This window comes from Sabethes cyaneus, chromosome 1 (assembly GCF_943734655.1).
Source record: "Sabethes cyaneus chromosome 1, idSabCyanKW18_F2, whole genome shotgun sequence".
Classification (NCBI taxonomy): domain Eukaryota; kingdom Metazoa; phylum Arthropoda; class Insecta; order Diptera; family Culicidae; genus Sabethes; species Sabethes cyaneus.
Window position 1 is genome coordinate 94,281,867 of NC_071353.1, and position 17,370 is coordinate 94,299,236.

The following is a 17,370-nucleotide window of genomic DNA, read 5'->3' on the forward strand; positions in this document are numbered from 1 at the left end:
GTTATAAGGAAATTTGTATTTCGTTTGTATAGGAGCCCCCCCCCACTTAAAATGGGGAGGGGTCCCAATTCATCATAGAAAAAAAATTTGTCTCCAAAAACACACATGCCAAATTTGGTTCCATTTGCTTGATTAGTTCTCGAGTTATGAGGAAATTGGTATTTCATTTGTACAGGAGCCCCCCCTCTTAAAGTGAGGAGGGGTCCTAATTCAACATAGAAAATTTTCTTGCCCTCGAAAACTTTCACATGCCAAATTTGGTTCCATTTGCTTGATTAGTTCTCGAGTTATGAGGAAATTTGTATGGAAACCCCCCCTCTTAAAGGGGAGAGGAGTTATAATTCCCCTTATAAAGAGGGGAGGGGTCTCAAATGTGCTGTGCTTGTCAAGCTAAGCTAGTCGAGTTTATTTTAGAGAGTTTATTTATCACCGTTTTTAAAGTGTTTTTGTACCAAGAACCTTTTAATTTTTAACCATTCATTTCGTGTTTGTCTACTGAGTTTCAATAAAGTGCAGTTTAAAGTGTAATTGTTGATATCAGTGAAAATTTGTACATTTATTTTTGTGTGCTGTGCCCGCTGCCGCTTCATTCCAGTTGGATTGTTTCATCGCAGTACCTTAGACAATAGATAATCCATACGAGCAGACCGTTGCCGCTTTTGCGCTATCGTATATGTACATTGCTTGCTGCTTGTGTGCCTTGTTGAGTGCGAGTCGGATATTGTGCGACGATGAGCACTGAGAAAAGTTGTTGTGCTAAGTGCAGCCAGGAAATAACTGGCATCGATTTCGTTACCTGCCGTGGTTACTGTGGTTGCAGACTCCACATGTCGTGCTCGGGTGTTACTCGTGCCCTAACGAATTATTTTCAATCCCATCGTAAAAACTTATTTTGGATGTGTGATCAGTGTGCTGAGATGTTTGAGAGCAGTCACCTTCGTTCTATTACGAAGCTAGCTGACGAAAAATCTCCGCTGATGTCTCTTACGGCTGCAATCAACAATCTTCAGTCGGAAATTAAGCAGATGTCTTCAAAAACGGTTCCTTCAGTTTTGTCGCCAGTGGTCAAACGTTGGCCGTCAGTTGAACCCGTTCGCGCTACAAAACGTCCCCGTGTACCTGATCTAGCTTATAAAGCATCCGAATGCCAATCCGGTTCTAAGCAAGCAGGGCAAAACGTTGTGTCCGTTCCCGTAGTTGACAATTCGGCAAACAAATTTTGGGTCTACTTATCCCGCATTCGCCCGGATGTGACAAATGAACAAGTTTCTGCTATGGTACGAGCAAATCTCGAGATATCCCAAGAACCTGAAGTTGTAAGGCTGGTGGGAAAAGCGGCGGACATTAGTAGTATGACGTTCATTTCCTTCAAAGTCGGTCTGGATCCTGCGCTAAAGTCGGATGCACTTGACCCTTCGACTTGGCCGGAAGGTATTGTATTCCGCGAGTTTGAGGATTATTCTGCCAAAAAATTTCGGAGATCCCCAGCTGTGAACTTGACGCCAACGCTCGATACTCCGCTCGATACTCCACCGGAAATGATGCAGCAATAAATAGTGACTTCGCGCGTGTTAATTTAGACGATAAGAACCCGAAGCTTGCCCTTACCGCTGCCGATGATGCCCTCTGGTTTTATTATCAGAATGTAAAAGGATTGAGGACCAAACTTGACGACATCTTTCTGGCATCTTTCGATTGTAGCTACGACGTAATTATGCTAACGGAGACTGGGTTAAATGACAGCATCAATTCACTGCAGATTTTCGGTACCTCATTCAATGTATTCCGTTGCGACCGATCCAGTGTTAACAGCGACAAGCATAGTTTTGGCGGTGTGTTAATTGCTGTTGCCGAGCGGCATGGTTGTTCCCGCATTAACACATGTAACGGCAATAGCCTGGAGCAAGTGTGTGTCTCTGCTACGATACGGGGTCATCGTTTCCTGATGTGCAATATTTACATTCCTCCCGACAAAAGCCGATCAGTTGATATAATTGAAGAGCACATTAGCACCGTCCGTGAACTGTGCAACAAGGCCTCTCAAGGTGATACTGTCCTTGTGTGCGGCGATTACAATCAACCCCGCATTGCATGGCGCAAAGACGAGAGCGGTACTCTTCCTAACGTGTCATATTTAACTCCAGCGAATATAGCATTGGTCGATGGCATGGATTTCTTGACCATGAATCAAGTAAATCTACAACTGAATAACAACGGCCGCTCTCTAGATTTAGTTTTTGTGTCTGAGGCCAGCCGTGCTGCGGTTACCGCTTCAGAGGATCCCCTACTACCAGTAGATCTTCATCATCCTCCACTGGATATTCGCATTAATGTTTGTGGCGAACTTTCGGAGTCGCTACCAACGACTGATGAACGCAGGAGAGAACTTAATTTCCGGAAAATCGACTTCGACAGACTTTCTGCTTACCTATCAGCTGTAGATTGGCGCTGTATCCACAATTGCGTGGATGTTCATGGTATGGCCTCCCTGTTCGGCGATGTTATTCGTCAATGGCTAAACTCAAACGTTCCAGTGAAAAGAAAACCAATTTCACCTCCATGGAGTACTTCTCTTCTTCGTCGAGCGAAAAGGGACCGTAATCGTTGGCTGCGTCGTTTGAGGATTGATAGATCAGTAGTGTTAAAGAACAATTTCAAGAGGGCGAGTGACAACTACAGAAAGTTAAATGCTGCACTTTATAAGTCGTACGTTCTAAGGGTGCAGTTTGGTTTGCGTCGGAATCCAAAATCGTTTTGGAGTTTTGTGAATACGAAGAGGAAAAATCAGTCAATCCCATCTAACATGGTTTACGATGGCAGAGAATCTACGAGTGAAGCCGAAACATGTGATTTCTTTGCGATACATTTTGCTTCAGTCTTTCAAGCTGAACAATCGTCCGATGCAGACGCCGAACTTGCCGCGTCTAATGTCTCACTGGATTCTGTAGACCTGGATACGTTTGAAATTTCGCCCGCCATGATTGTTGCTGCCTCAAAAAAGTTAAAAAGCTCGTACGTTCCTGGACCGGACGGAATCCCGGCTGTTGTTTTCTGTCGCTGTGCTAGTTCTTTTGCTGAGCCGTTAGCCGCCATTTTTAACCGATCATTCGTTGGGGGAGAATTTCCTGCGAGCTGGAAGCTGTCATACATGTTTCCCGTGTATAAAAGTGGTGATCGTCGTGACGTCAGAAATTACCGTGGGATTACCAGCCTTTCCGCCGCCTCGAAACTGTTCGAGATTATCGTCAGCGACCGAATTCTACAAGCAACGAAGTCTCATATCTCCTCTGACCAACATGGTTTCATTCCCGGCAGATCCGTAACTACAAACTTGTTAGACTTTGTTACCACTTGTTCGACGGCTATGGAAGGCAGAGCGCAAGTTGATGTCATCTATACGGATCTGAAAGCGGCTTTCGACAAAATTGACCACAAAGTGTTACTGCGTAAATTGTTGCGAATGGGAGCCTCGAGCAGATTGGTGTCGTGGCTTTCATCCTATCTGATTGAAAGAACGCTTCATGTCAAACACGGTATAAGCATCTCGTCACCGTTTGTTAATAAATCTGGAGTTCCGCAAGGGAGCAATTTAGGACCACTTTTGTTCGTCGTTTTCTTCAACGATGTTGCATTCTCGCTTGGTTACAGATGCAAACTCATTTACGCCGATGATTTGAAAATCTACGTAGTGGTGCGCTCTATTGAGGACTGCCTCCATCTGCAAATGTTGCTAAACGTGTTCGTCAATTGGTGTCAGCTGAACAAACTTGTTATAAGTATCGCAAAATGCAACGTCATGACCTTTCATCGTTCTTCAGATCCGATTATGTTTGATTACCATATCGACGGTACTATTTTGAATCGAGTGGACCATGTAACGGACCTTGGTATTCTACTGGATCCTAAGCTTACCTTTCATGCGCACTATAAGTCGATCATTTCTAAGGCAAACCGACAGCTTGGCTTCATCTCCAAGATTGCCAAGGACTTTACGGATCCGCATTGCTTAAAGGCATTATACTGTTCTCTTGTTAGGCCGATCCTTGAAAACACTTCCATTATATGGACACCGAACGACGTAACGTGGAACTTAAGGATCGAGCGAGTCCAAAAAAGATTCATACGGCTCGCTCTCAGGAATCTTCCATGGCGTTATCCCTGGAATCTCCCAGCGTATCCAGATAGATGTCAACTGCTTAGTCTCGAAACGCTCGCTCGGAGACGAAAAATCCAGCAAGCCGCTTTCGTTGTTAAATTGCTCGCTGGTGACATCGATTGCCCACATCTTTTATCCCTGCTTGATTTCCGGGCATCAGGAAGATCCTTGCGACAGCGATCATTAATGCAGCCAGGATTTTATCGAACACGCTATGGTTACAACCAGCCTATCGCTGCGATGGTACGCCTGTTTACTTCGGTGGAATCTGTGTTCGAGTTTGGAATGTCTGCATCCCAATTTGTTAATCGAGTGAAAAGATTAAATATTATATAAGTACATCATACACTTCATTAAGACAAATTGTCAGATGGATTATAAATAAATAAACAAACAAATAAACAAATTACCCTAGAATAAATTCTTGTCACCGAAAACACCCACATGCCAAATTTGGTTCTATTTGCTTGATTAGTTCTCGAGTTATGCAGAAATTTGTGTTTCATTTGTATGGGAGCCCCCCCTCTTAGTGGGGGGAGGGGTCTCTAACCATCACTAAAACCTTTCCTGGCCACAAAAACCTCTACATGCAAATTTTCATGCCGATTGGTTCAGTAGTTTTTGATTCTATAAGGAACACAGGACAGACAGACAGACAGACAGACAGACAGAAATCCTTCTTTATAGGTATAGATATGGCATATATATATATACTAGCTGACCCGACAAACTTCGTATTGCCACAAATTAACCTGTGTTGTACATAAATCATGAATCTCGGATGATCTTTGTCACAATCTCGAGTTTTGCAAGCCCCCCAGTGGGCGGCGCTTCCGACAGCGGGTCACCGGCAACACTCTCGACCGCCTCGGCCTGAATGATCTAGTGTTACTATAGATAGTTTTTGTGGTCTTGTATTGGTCTTGTATGTTTTATGGAAGAGTCTCGAATTTCTCGAGTTCGATTAGTTTTTTAGTTTCGCAAAAATTTCTGTTTTATTTGTATGAGAGTCCATATCCCCCTACCACAGGGGTGAGAGGTCTCTAACTATCGTAAAATAAATTCAAGACTCCAAAATCTCCCGCATGCCAAATTTGGTTCCATTTGATTGATTAGTTCTCGAGATAAGAGGAAATTTGAATTTCATTTGTATGGAAGCCCACCCTCTTAAAGAGGAGATGGGCTATAACTCGCTTTCTAAAGAAGAGAGGAGTCTCAATTCACCATAGAAAAAAATCTTGCGTCCAAAACCACTTACATGTCAAATTTGGTTCCATTTGCTTGATTAGTTCTCGAGTTATGAGGAAATTTGTTTTTCATTTGTATAGGAGCCCCCCCCCTCTTAAAGTGGGGAAATCCATAGAAAATATACCATAGAAAATATTCTTGCCTACAAAAACACCCACATGCTAAATTTGGTTCCATTTGTTTGATTAGTTCTAGAGTTATGAGGAAATTTGTATTTCGTTTGTATGAGAGCCCCCCCTCTTAAAGTGGGGAGGGGTCCTTATTCACCATAGAAAATATTCTTGCCCTCAAAAACTTTCGCATGCCAAATTTTGTTCCATTTGCTTGATTAGTTCTTCAGTTATGAGGAAATTTGTATTTCATTTGTATAGGATCCCCCCCTCCTAAATCGGGGAGGGGTCCCAATTCATCATAGAAAAAATGTTTGCCTCCAGTAACCTCCACATGCCAAATTTGGTTCCATTTGCTTGATTAGTTCTCAAGTTATAAGGAAATTTGAATTTCATTTGTATGGGAGCTCCCCTCTTAAAAGGGGAAGGGGTCGTAATTCACCATAGAAAATATTTTTGCCTCCAGAAACCTCCACATGCCAAATTTGGTTCTATTTGCTTGATTAGTTCTCGAGTTATTAGGAAATTTGAATTTCATTTGTATAGGAGCCCCCCCTCCTAAAGTGGATAGGGGTCCCAATTCATCATAGAAAACATTTTTGTCTCCAAAAACACCCACGTGTCAAATTTGGTTCCATTTGCTTGATTAGTTCTCGAGTTATGAGGAAATTTGTATTTCGTTTGTAGAGAAACCCCCCCCTCTTAAAGTGGGGAGGGGTTCTAATTCACCATAGAAAATATTCATGCCCTAGAAAACTTTCACATGCCAAATTTGGTTCCATTTGATGGATTAATTCTCGAGTTATGAGGCAATTTGCATTTCATTTGTATAGGAGCCCCCCTTCCTAAAGTGGGGAGGGGTCCCAATTTATCATAGAAAAAAATTTTGTCTCCAAAAACACTCACGTGCCAAATTTTGTTCCATTTGCTTGATTAGTTCTCGAGTTATGAGGAAATTTGTATTTCGTTTGTATAGGAGCCCCCCCTCTTAAAGTGGGGAGGGGTCCTTATTCACCATAGAAAATATTCTTGCCCTCGAAAACTTTCACATGCCAAATTTTGTTCCATTTGCTTGATTAGTTCTTCAGTTATGAGGAAATTTGTATTTCATGGGTATAGGATCCCCCCTCCTAAAACGAGGAGGGGTCCCAATTCATCATAGAAAAAAATTTTGTCTCCAAAAACACCCACATGCCAAATTTGGTTCCATTGCTTAATTACTTCTCGAGTTATGAGGAAAATTGTGTTTCTTTGGTACAGGAGCCCCCCCTCTTAAAGTGGGGAGGGGTCCTAATTTACACTTGTTTTCGTTAAAAAATCGACGGTCCGGTCGGTATTAATCCGTGTATTAGCGCTCGTTTCCTAACCTCAATATTGATTGTGTTGTGGATACCGTAATATGCAATAAGGAACTATAGAAGCCGTCTACTGTAGTGCTATCGTTATTATTAATATGTCACAAGATGTATGTAATGCTTGCGGCTGTGAAAATCCTCCACCAGTCGGAAAACACAGGAAACGTTCCAGAAAGAACAAAGCGAGCAACGAAGCTGTAAATTGGATTTGCTGTGATGGTTGCTCCAACTGGTCCCACACCTGCTGTGTTCGTATCAATGATGCAGTTTTACCAGTTCTCGCGCATTTTTGGTACTTCTGCGGCAACTGCTGTGCTCTGGGAAACCTTATTGCTAAACCAGAAACGTTCCAACCCTCATCGACATCCAGTGACCTGAAGCAAATCACTAGTCACATCGAAGACCTAACCTCTAAATTAACCAGCTTACGGTCAGAACTCGAGTGCCTTCGTTCGACGAATAAAAAGTTATTTGATCGTCTCCAGAGCCGTATACAAGAATGCAACACGTCAGAAGAAAGGCATACTGAACAACGGAAAATGTTAGATGAAATGGAACGGAAACTAGAAATGATTGAATCTGGTGCGAAACTTGCAAGTACCTGCTCACAAAGCGTCAATAATGTTAGAATGGCAATAAACAAAGTTCCAGTGCAACCCGGCGAGAGAGTCTCAGCCATTGTTGGGAAAATATTCGGTCTCCTCGATATTTCCGACCGGATGCCGCATGTCGTGAATTGTTTTCGTTTATCCGTAAAACCATCTAAATGGTCAGATCGTTCCATTACTCCGACCATCATCGTCATTTTCGACGATCGAGGAGCTCGTGATGCTGTACTCCGCCGATATTTTGAACGATATAACCATGTCAAACTATGTCGGATTTTCACGGATCTCCCGTTAAATTACCGTTTTACCATCAATGAAATGCTTCCCGTCTCTATCTTTCGGATTCGCAATCTGGCACTGAGACTGAAGCACAAAACAGTGGTACAGTCGGTATTTGTACGCAACGGCTTAGTCTCTATACGGCTGTTCCATCAAACACGTTACATTCTTATTAAAGATGTCAAGCACCTTATTGAGTTGACAAATCCCGAAAATAGGACTAAGTCAACATCTTTAGGCGCAGTAGAAGCCGATTCTCCTCATGTATCACATCCTAGCTCGCTGCAGTACAGACGGCTTTAAAAATAAAAATATATTGTTAATGCCCAGAATCAGCCATACCAACCTCCGTATCGGGCATCTCAACGTCCGAAGTTTAGAACATCATATTGATGGTGTTAAAATTTTGCTCAATAATTGCCAATACAATTTCTTTGCGGTAACTGAAACCATGCTCCGACCCTCATCACCTGTTGGTCCCATCCGAGTTCCAGCCTACAACTTCATTCGGCACTCCTTGCCTATTGGAAATGGAAACAGAACTAGATCGTTTGGCGGCGTGGGACTGTATGTTCAAAAAGGAATTAAAGCGACGCCCATACTCAAATCTACACATGAGCCAGGAGAGAACAGAGCAAACCGTCTAGAGTTTCTGGCAATTCAAGCAAAAATTAACAACTATAACATCTGCGTTGTTGTGGTATATAACCCGTCTGGATCCAATCCGCTATTCGCCCAGTGTTATGAAAAGCTTTTGGTAGACCTACATGAATTTGATTTTGACAGAATCTATCTCGTTGGCGACTATAATATAAATGTGGCCGCTAGTCGCCCCTGCGGTAATATGATGGCCCTGAATCGAATTCACTCATTTTTTAACTTAAGTCTTCTACCAACTACGGCCACACGAATTACCGAGCAGAGCGCGACAACCATCGATCTACTAGTAACAGACTCCCCTTCCTCAATCTGCAAGTCAAACACGCACTATGGAAGTGCTGTTTCAGACCACGAGGTAGTGTACCTGATTGCCGATGTCCGTGTACCCCGTACCGCTCTTCAAGCTATACGAATACGTAATATGCGTAGCATTAATACTGTTCGACTGCAAGCAGACTTCCAAGCAACTGATTTACGAGAGATATACGACACGGCTGATGTTAACCGCAAAGTTGAGCTGGCAACAGCAAAATTGCAGTCCCTTTTGGAAGCTCACGCCCCGAGCAGAATTATTCAAGTTCGGGACAAGCGTACCCCCTGGATTACCCGAGACATCGAAGAGGCTATAACAGTAAGAGACCTCGCCTATACGCTATATGTAAGAAATCCCAACCGCTCCAGAAACTCACCGCAATGGCAGGAGTATGTACAAAATCGCGATAGGGTTAAATCGCTGATCTTTAACGCTAAAAAGCAATATGCTGACAGAAATTTTGCACACGATCTCCCAGCCAAACAACTTTGGAACAACCTGAAGAGAGAAGGAATACACACAAATTCAAAGAACAAATCCCCCAACGATTTTGATGGTGATCAACTTAACCAGTTTTTCACTGAAGGACATCTACTGCTGCAAAACAGACGCAATATTCCGCCCTCCACGCATATCGAAACTCAACGCATAGTTATCCAGCAAGAACTTCTCTTTCGGCCTACCAGTGTTATTGAAGTGGCCAAGAAAATGTCCGAGATTTCGTCCAATGCTATCGGAAGCGATGATTTACCTATTTCGTTTGTGAAAATGTTGAGCCCGTTCATTCTCCCACTACTGAAACACATTTTCAATGCCATCATCGCGTGTAAAGTATTTCCATCATCTTGGAAAAAAGCGGTTGTAACACCAATTCCAAAATCGAATAATATTACTACTCTCAAAGATTTTCGACCCATTAGCGTCCTTCCGGCGATCTCAAAGATTCTAGAGAAGATTTTGCTTACACAAATTGCCGATCATCTAGACATCTATAACCCACACTTGATAGCCGAACATCAGTCAGGTTTTCGACGCGGATATAGCACTACAACCGCACTTGCAGAAATAACGCATAACATTTACAGCAACCTCGACAAACACCGATGTACTGTAATGGTGCTAGTTGACCTCTCACTAGCCTTCAATTGCGTCAACCATCAAATCCTTCAACAAAAACTGAACCACGAATTCGGATTCTCGGCGGCAGCCTGTGATCTGATCTCATCGTTTCTCGACCAACGCAGCCAAGTTGTCAAGCTAGGCGAGTCAACATCACCAGAAAGACAACTATTAGATGGAACACCCCAAGGATCGTGTTTGAGTGCTTTGCTGTTTAGCCTGTACATCAACAGTCTCCCGAGTGTTCTTAAATGCCGGTACCAGCTGTATGCAGATGACCTTCAAATCTACACCTCTGGACTCGTGGGGCAAGTCGATAATCTTATAAACACCATAAATCAAGACCTTAATGCTATCGAAGTCTGGACCAAACAAAATTTATTATCTCCCAATCCAGAAAAAACTCAAGCAATTATTTTTTGCAAGGAAAATGGTGTTTGTCCACAAAATAACATCATTTTCTGCGGAGAATCGATTCAGCTCTCAGACAATGTGACTAATCTGGGGCTCATTATGGATAAAGGCCTGAAATGGATCCCTCAAACTAATAATATCGTGAAGAAAGTTTATAATACTCTCCGGACATTTCGTCGATTCCAGAGTGTGCTATCCACAGCTACTAGGAAAAAGCTGGCCCAAGCTGTTATCGCACCCTTATACACTTACTGTGATGTAGTGTACTTCCCAGGATTAACAATGAACCTGAAACAGCAACTTCTTCGAAGCTTCAAATCAGTCGTGCGTTTCGTCTACAACCTACGTCGTCGCGATACCACAGCGGAAGTTCGTCATACGATTTTAGGAAGAGACCTGTTAGATAATTATAGACTACGAGTCTGCTGCTTTCTACGTCGCGGCTACCTACGTGAACTACCTAGTTACCTACTACAGCATCTTCAACCAGGGATAAACGACCGGGCCAGGTCATTTGTCCTCCCACATCACTCAACTTCCAGCGGAAGGAGCGTGCTCATAAGCGGGGCAACGATGTGGAATAGCATACCTTTGGCCGTTAGGCAATTACCATCCTTAGCCTTATTTAAAAAACACCTCAATTAGGAATTAGGAATAATATTTTTATACTTGTTTTAATCTGTAATTTAATATTTGTTTACCATGTTTTGTAAATGTACTTTCCTTGACTTGAGTAAAAGCGATGTAGCTGACAGGTTTTCGTCAAATTAGTGATAATAAATTACAATTTACAAAATTACTATAGAAAATATTCTTGCCCTCGGAAACCTTCACATGCCAAATTTGATTCCATTTGCTTGATTAGTTCTCGAGTTATGAGGAAATTTGTATGGAAGCCCCCCCTTTTAAAGAGGAGAGGAATTATAATTCCCCTTATAAAGAGGGGAGGGGTCTCAATTTACCATAGAATAAATTCTTGTCACCGAAAACACCCACATGCCAAATTTTGTTCTATTTGCTTGATTAGTTGTCGAGTTATGCAGAAATTTGTGTTTCATTTGTATTGGAGCCCCCCCTCTTAGTGGGGGGAGGGGTTTCTAACCATCACTAAAACCTTTCCTGGCCCCAAAAAACCTCTACATGCATACTTTCATCCCGATTGGTTCAGTAGTTTTCGATTCTATAAGGAACATACGGACAGACAGACAGACAGACAGACAGACAGAAATCCTTCTTTATAGGTATAGATATGGCATATATATATATATATATATATATATATATATATATATATATATATATATATATATATATATATATATATATATATATATATGGTAAATGGTTGAATAATGCGCTCCAGAACTACCACGAAGTTCCACAGCCTCTTATTTAGCAACTCCTCTCTCTACCTCCCCGTGGTACCATCCGGGATACGTTCCTTAGTGGAAATCGGACAACCGGTGGAAACTAGGGTCGTATGCGGACAGAGAAGGGGGCACTCACGCGAAGGCTGAGTGTAAACTCTCCGCCTGCAAATGACGGATCTCGGTAGAAGCATGTTCGATGAACCTGAAAATACTGAGAACCTGAGCAGAGGGTCCAAAGCCCCCAAAGGAGGATGGTTTTAATAGCTGTTATCCATGGCTAAAAGTAAAAACAAGAATGGATAAACCCCTAATCCAAGGTGTCATGCGACCCGTGCCGAGGGATGAATGGTGGGGGGGTTTCATAAATACTCAGCCTCAAACGGAGCCTGTGGAGTACCAGAACGCCCTCCACAGTAAACAGCCCTTACCGCATCATGAGGGGCTCTGATGCGGCGAACTCTTCTTTCCCCTCAACTCGTGGGATTCTATATGAGCAATCAAAATAAAATATTAACTTCAGTGAGCGCGGACGGATTAGACAATCCGTTCGCAAGAAGTGGTATCCAGAGGTCTCCGCCGATGACTCTCCAGCTTAAAAACCTGGACGAGATTGCCCAAGCGGGTGAACTAGCACGAGCTCTCAACGAGCAATGCAAAGTGGTGGTGACTACCGAGGCAGTTCGTCCGCGTATGGGACCGGCGGGAACCCAAGTAGCAACTATAAGACTTCCACTGGAAGACGGAAATGCAGCCCTGAAAGTGGCTAAGCTGAAGGTGGGATGGTCCGTGTGCCCACTGAGCGTGTTCCAGCAGCCGGAGGCCTGCTTCCGGTGCTTTGAGAGAGGGCACAGGTCCTGGAGCTGTAAGGGGCCAGACCGAAGCCACTTGTGTAGGAGATGTGGCGGTACGGGTCATATAGCGAGGGACTGTACTGCGCCACCCAAGTGCCTGATATGTACTGGCCAACGGGACACTAAGCACACAACAGGAGGCCTGAAGTGCCCGGCAGGCGCGCTGGCGACTAAAACCCGGGCGTAGTGCAGGTAACGCAACTGAACTTGAACCACTGCCACGCGGCCCAGCAGCTGTTGTACCAAGCAGTTATTGAGTCGTTGACGGACATTGCAATCATCTCGGACCCATACCGCATCCCTGCCGGAAACGATAACTGGGTGTCGGATAGGTCCGGGACGGCGGCTATATGGACGACAAGCAGGTTCCCGGTTCAAGATGTTATGTCAACTGCAGACGAGGGATTCGTGGTTGCCAAAGTGGGTGGAGTGTTCTACTGCAGCTGTTATGCTCCGCCGAGTTGGTCTATCGAGCAGTTTACGCGGATGGTGTACCGACTATCAGTCGTGCTGACTGGTCTAAGGCCGTTGGTTGTGGCGGGCGACTTTAACGCTTGGGCGGTAGAGTGGGGAAGTCGTCGCACGAACCATAGGGGCCGGATTCTGCTTGAAGCTCTGGCAAAGCTCAACGTAGATCTGGTCAACGTCGGCACCACAAGTACCTTCAGTAGGAACGGTGCGGAGTCTATCATCGACGTGACATTCGGCAGTCCTGGTCTGATAGGAGACTGGAGGGTAGACAATGGCTACACTCACAGTGACCATCAGGCGGTCCGCTATGATGTCGGTCAGATAACGAGGCGGCAGGCGGCGAATAGATCCGACACTCCAACCACCCGTGGATGGAAGACATAATACTTCGATCCCGAAGTATTTGTGGAAGCAATCCGAAGAGAGTGCGGTGATCGTGGTATGCCCGATCCGAACGCTGATCATTTGGTTGAGGTACTGTCGCGAGCATGTGACGCTACCATGCCTAGGAAAGGTCGACATAGGCATGGCAGGTCACCGGCTTATTGGTGGACAGATGAAATTGCGGAACTCCGCGGAGCGTGCTTTCGTGCGAGGAGAATTATGCAAAGAGCTCGTTCGGACGAAGGCAGGGCTGAATGTCGAGTAGCACTTGCTGCTGCACGCGCAGCGCTTAAGAGTGGGATAAAAGCTAGTAAGCGAGCCTGCTTTGAAAGGTTATGTGCTAGTGCCAATGCGAACCCGTGGGGTGATGCCTACAGGGTCGTAATGGCAAAGACCAAGGGAGTGATGGCGCCCTCATAGCAATCGCCAGAGATGCTGGAGCGGATCATCGAGGGCCTCTTTCCGCGCCACGAGCCAAGGCCCTGGTCCCAGGCCGCTGAGTCGTCCCACGGCCGACGTTCCAGTATCTCAGACCATAGCGTAGGATGGTCGGCCTCCCAGCCGAACATCCAAAGTAACGTGGGCGACGGCGGTTTGGCGGTCGGGGACGAAGTGACGGTTACGAATGAAGAGCTCATTGATATCGCTAAATCCCTAAAGGTGAGCAAGGCACCGGGGCCAGACGGAATCCCGAATATGGCCATTAAAGCGGCTATGTTAGAGGCTCCCGAGTTATTCGGAGCAGTAATGAGGAGATGCCTGGAAGCTGGCCACTTCCCGGACAGATGGAAGCGACAGAACCTCGTGCTGTTGCCGAAGCCGGGAAAACCTCCGGGTGTTCCCTCGTCATATAGGCCGATCTGTCTGCTCGATACTGCCGGTAAGGTGCTGGAGAAGGTTATCCTTAACAGACTCGTACAGTACACGGAGGGTACAAACGGTCTGTCAAGGAATCAATTCGGCTTCCGAAAAGGCAAATCTACGGTGGATGCAATCTTGTCTGTCACTAAGACAGCCGAGGTGGCAATCCAGCGCAAGAGGACAGGTATCCGCTATTGCGCAGTTGTCACGCTTGACGTGAGAAATGCGTTTAATAGCGCTAGCTGGGACTCCATAGCCAACTCGCTTCGGAACGTCCAGGTGCCGGTGTCGCTGTACAGGATCCTGGAAAATTATTTCCAGAATCGTGTGCTATGCTACAACACGGAGGAGGGTCAGAAGTGCGTTCCAATCACCGCAGGGGTCCCGCAAGGTTCCATACTGGGCCCGGTGTTGTGGAACGTCATGTATGACGAGGTGTTGAAGCTAAAGTTCCCGGTAGGGGTGGTGATAGTTGGCTTTGCGGACGATATCACCTTGGAAGTCTATGGTGAATCTATCAGAGAGGTTGAGTTGACGGCTGCCCACTCTATAAGCATTGTTGATGATTGGATGCGATCCAGGAAACTGGAGCTAGCGCATCATAAAACGGAGGTTATCGTGGTGAACAAACGCAAGTCGGTACAGCAAGCAAAAATCAGTGTCGGGGACTGCACTATTTCGTCAACGCGGTCCTTAAAACTTCTGGGAGTCATGATCGACGACAAGCTCAAGTTCGGGAGCCACGTCGACTATGCCTGCAAGAAGGCTTCCATAGCTATTTCGGCATTGTCTCGTATGATGTCTAATAGCTCTGCGGTATATGGCAGCAAGCGAAGGCTATTAGCCAACGTGGTCCAGTCTATACTTAGGTATGGCGGACCGGTGTGGTCATCGGCGTTAGGTACCAAAAGCTATCTAGCCAAGCTGGAAAGCACCTATCGTCTCATGTGCTTGAGAGTGGCGAGAGCGTATCGCACAGTTTCACATGACGCAATCTGCGTCTTAGCAGGTATGATGCCTATTGGCATTATCATCAGCGAAGACGTAGAGTGCTTCAACCAACGTGGAACTAAAGGCATTCCCTACTCGTTAAAAAAAAAAAAAAAAAGGCATACGGAGTACCACAAGATCGGCCTCGATGACCACATGGCAGCGGGCATGGTCTAATTCCACAAAAGGTCGGTGGACACATCGACTTATCCCGGAACTATCTGGGTGGGTCTACAGGCGCCACGGCGAAGTCAACTTCCACCTGACACAGATTCTGTCAGGGCATGGTTGCTTCAGACAGTATCTGCATAAGTTTGGGCATGCGGAGTCCCCCGCGTGTCCCGAATGCGTGGACGTTGAGGAAACTGCAGAACATGCTTTCTTCATATGCCCTCGTTTCGCGGGCGCGAGAAGCAGCATGATGGCAGTGAGCGGACAGGACACTACCCCGGATAACTTAGTCCAAAGGATGTGTTCCAGCTCGGACATCTGGGGAGCGGTCAATGCGGCTGCTACCCAGATTGTACTCGAGCTACAAAACCACTGGAGAGCCGATCAACGGCGAATAAACAGCCTAACTACCATAGTCCAGTAGTTATCTAAGCGAGTGCATTAAGCACAATAGCCCTTCCCTGAAGTTATACCGATAAGGTGGTGCCAGGGGGGATTGAGGCTGGAGACTCGAGTAGGGTTTTAGTGGGTCGGGATCCTCACGCCCCATTAGGGGGGCCGGGATACCTAAACCCCACTCCCTGAGTTATCTTCTCAGGTGTCTGATAGTACCGTATCTTCTAAGGTGCTCAGCAGATTTCCCAAAATATATAATATATATATATATATATATATATATATATATATATATATATATATATATATATATATATATATATATATATATATATATATATATATATATATATATACTAGCTGACACGACAAACTTCGTATTGCCACAAATTAACCTGTGTTGTACATAAATCATGAATCTCGGATGATCTTTGTCACAATCTCGAATTTTGCAAGCCCCCCAGTGGGCGGCGCTACCGACGGCGGGTCACCGGCAACACTCGCGACCGTCTCGTCCTGAATGATCTAGTGTTACTATAGATAGTTTTTGTGGTCTTGTATTGACTAATGTTTTATGGAAGATTCTCGAATTTCTCGAGTTCGATTAGTTTTTGAGTTTCGCAAAAATTTCTGTTTTATTTGTATGAGAGTCCATATCCCCCTACCACATTGATTAGTTCTCAAGTTATAAGGAAATTTGAATTTCATTTGTATGGGAGCTCCCCTCTTAAAAGGGGAAGGGGTCGTAATTCACCATAGAAAAAATTTCTGCCATCTAATACTCCCACATGCCAAATTTGGTTCCATTTGATTGATTAGCTCTCGAGATAAGAGGAAATTTGCATTTCATTTGTATGGAAGCCCACCCTCTTAAAGGGGAGATGGGCCATAACTCGCTTTCTAAAGAAGAGAGGGGTCTCAATTCACCATAGAAAAAAATCTTGCGTCCAAAAACCACTTACATGTCAAATTTGATTCCATTTGGTTGATTAGTTCTCGAGTTATGAGGAAATTTGTTTTTCATTTGTATAGGAGCCCACCCCCTCTTAAAGTGGGGAAATCCATAGAAAATATACCATAGAAAATATTCTTGCCTACAAAAACACCCACATGATAAATTTGGTTCCATTTGCTTGATTAGTTCTAGAGTTATGAGGAAATTTGTATTTTGTTTGTATGAGAGCCCCCCCTCTAAAAAGGTAAGGGGTCCTAATTCATCATAGAAAAAATGGTTGCATCCAAAAATACCCACATGCCAGATATGGTTCCATTTGCTTGATTAGTTCTCGAATTATGAGGAAATTTGTATTTTATTTGTGTAGAAGCACCCCCTCTTAAAGTTGGGAGGGGTCCTAATTCACCATAGAAAATATTTTTGCCTCCAGAAACCTCCACATGCCAAATTTGGTTTCATTTGGTTGATTAGTGTAGGGAATGGTAGCATATAATGTATTGTCAGAAAAAGTGAGAGCAAAAGAGAGAGATAGATCAAGAACACAGTAGAAATGAAGAAGATGCAGAATAAACTCGGGATAGTCCGACCGAAAAAAGGGAACATGCGGCAGTCTTGTGATTGACTTGATTGGTAGAGCAACGAAGTTAGAACACAGAGAA

The 17,370-nt window shown here is 44.6% G+C and overlaps 1 protein-coding gene across 1 annotated transcript; it reads left to right on the plus strand.

Moving 5' to 3' along the window:
* Positions 1 to 8,207: 8,207 nt before the first annotated feature.
* LOC128745964 (uncharacterized) lies at positions 8,208 to 10,846 on the plus strand. The gene is made up of 2 exons (XM_053843019.1): positions 8,208 to 10,156; positions 10,753 to 10,846. The coding sequence occupies exons 1-2, from the start codon at positions 8,208 to 8,210 to the stop codon at positions 10,844 to 10,846; spliced, it is 2,043 nt and encodes a 680-aa protein (XP_053698994.1).
* Positions 10,847 to 17,370: the final 6,524 nt, after the last annotated feature.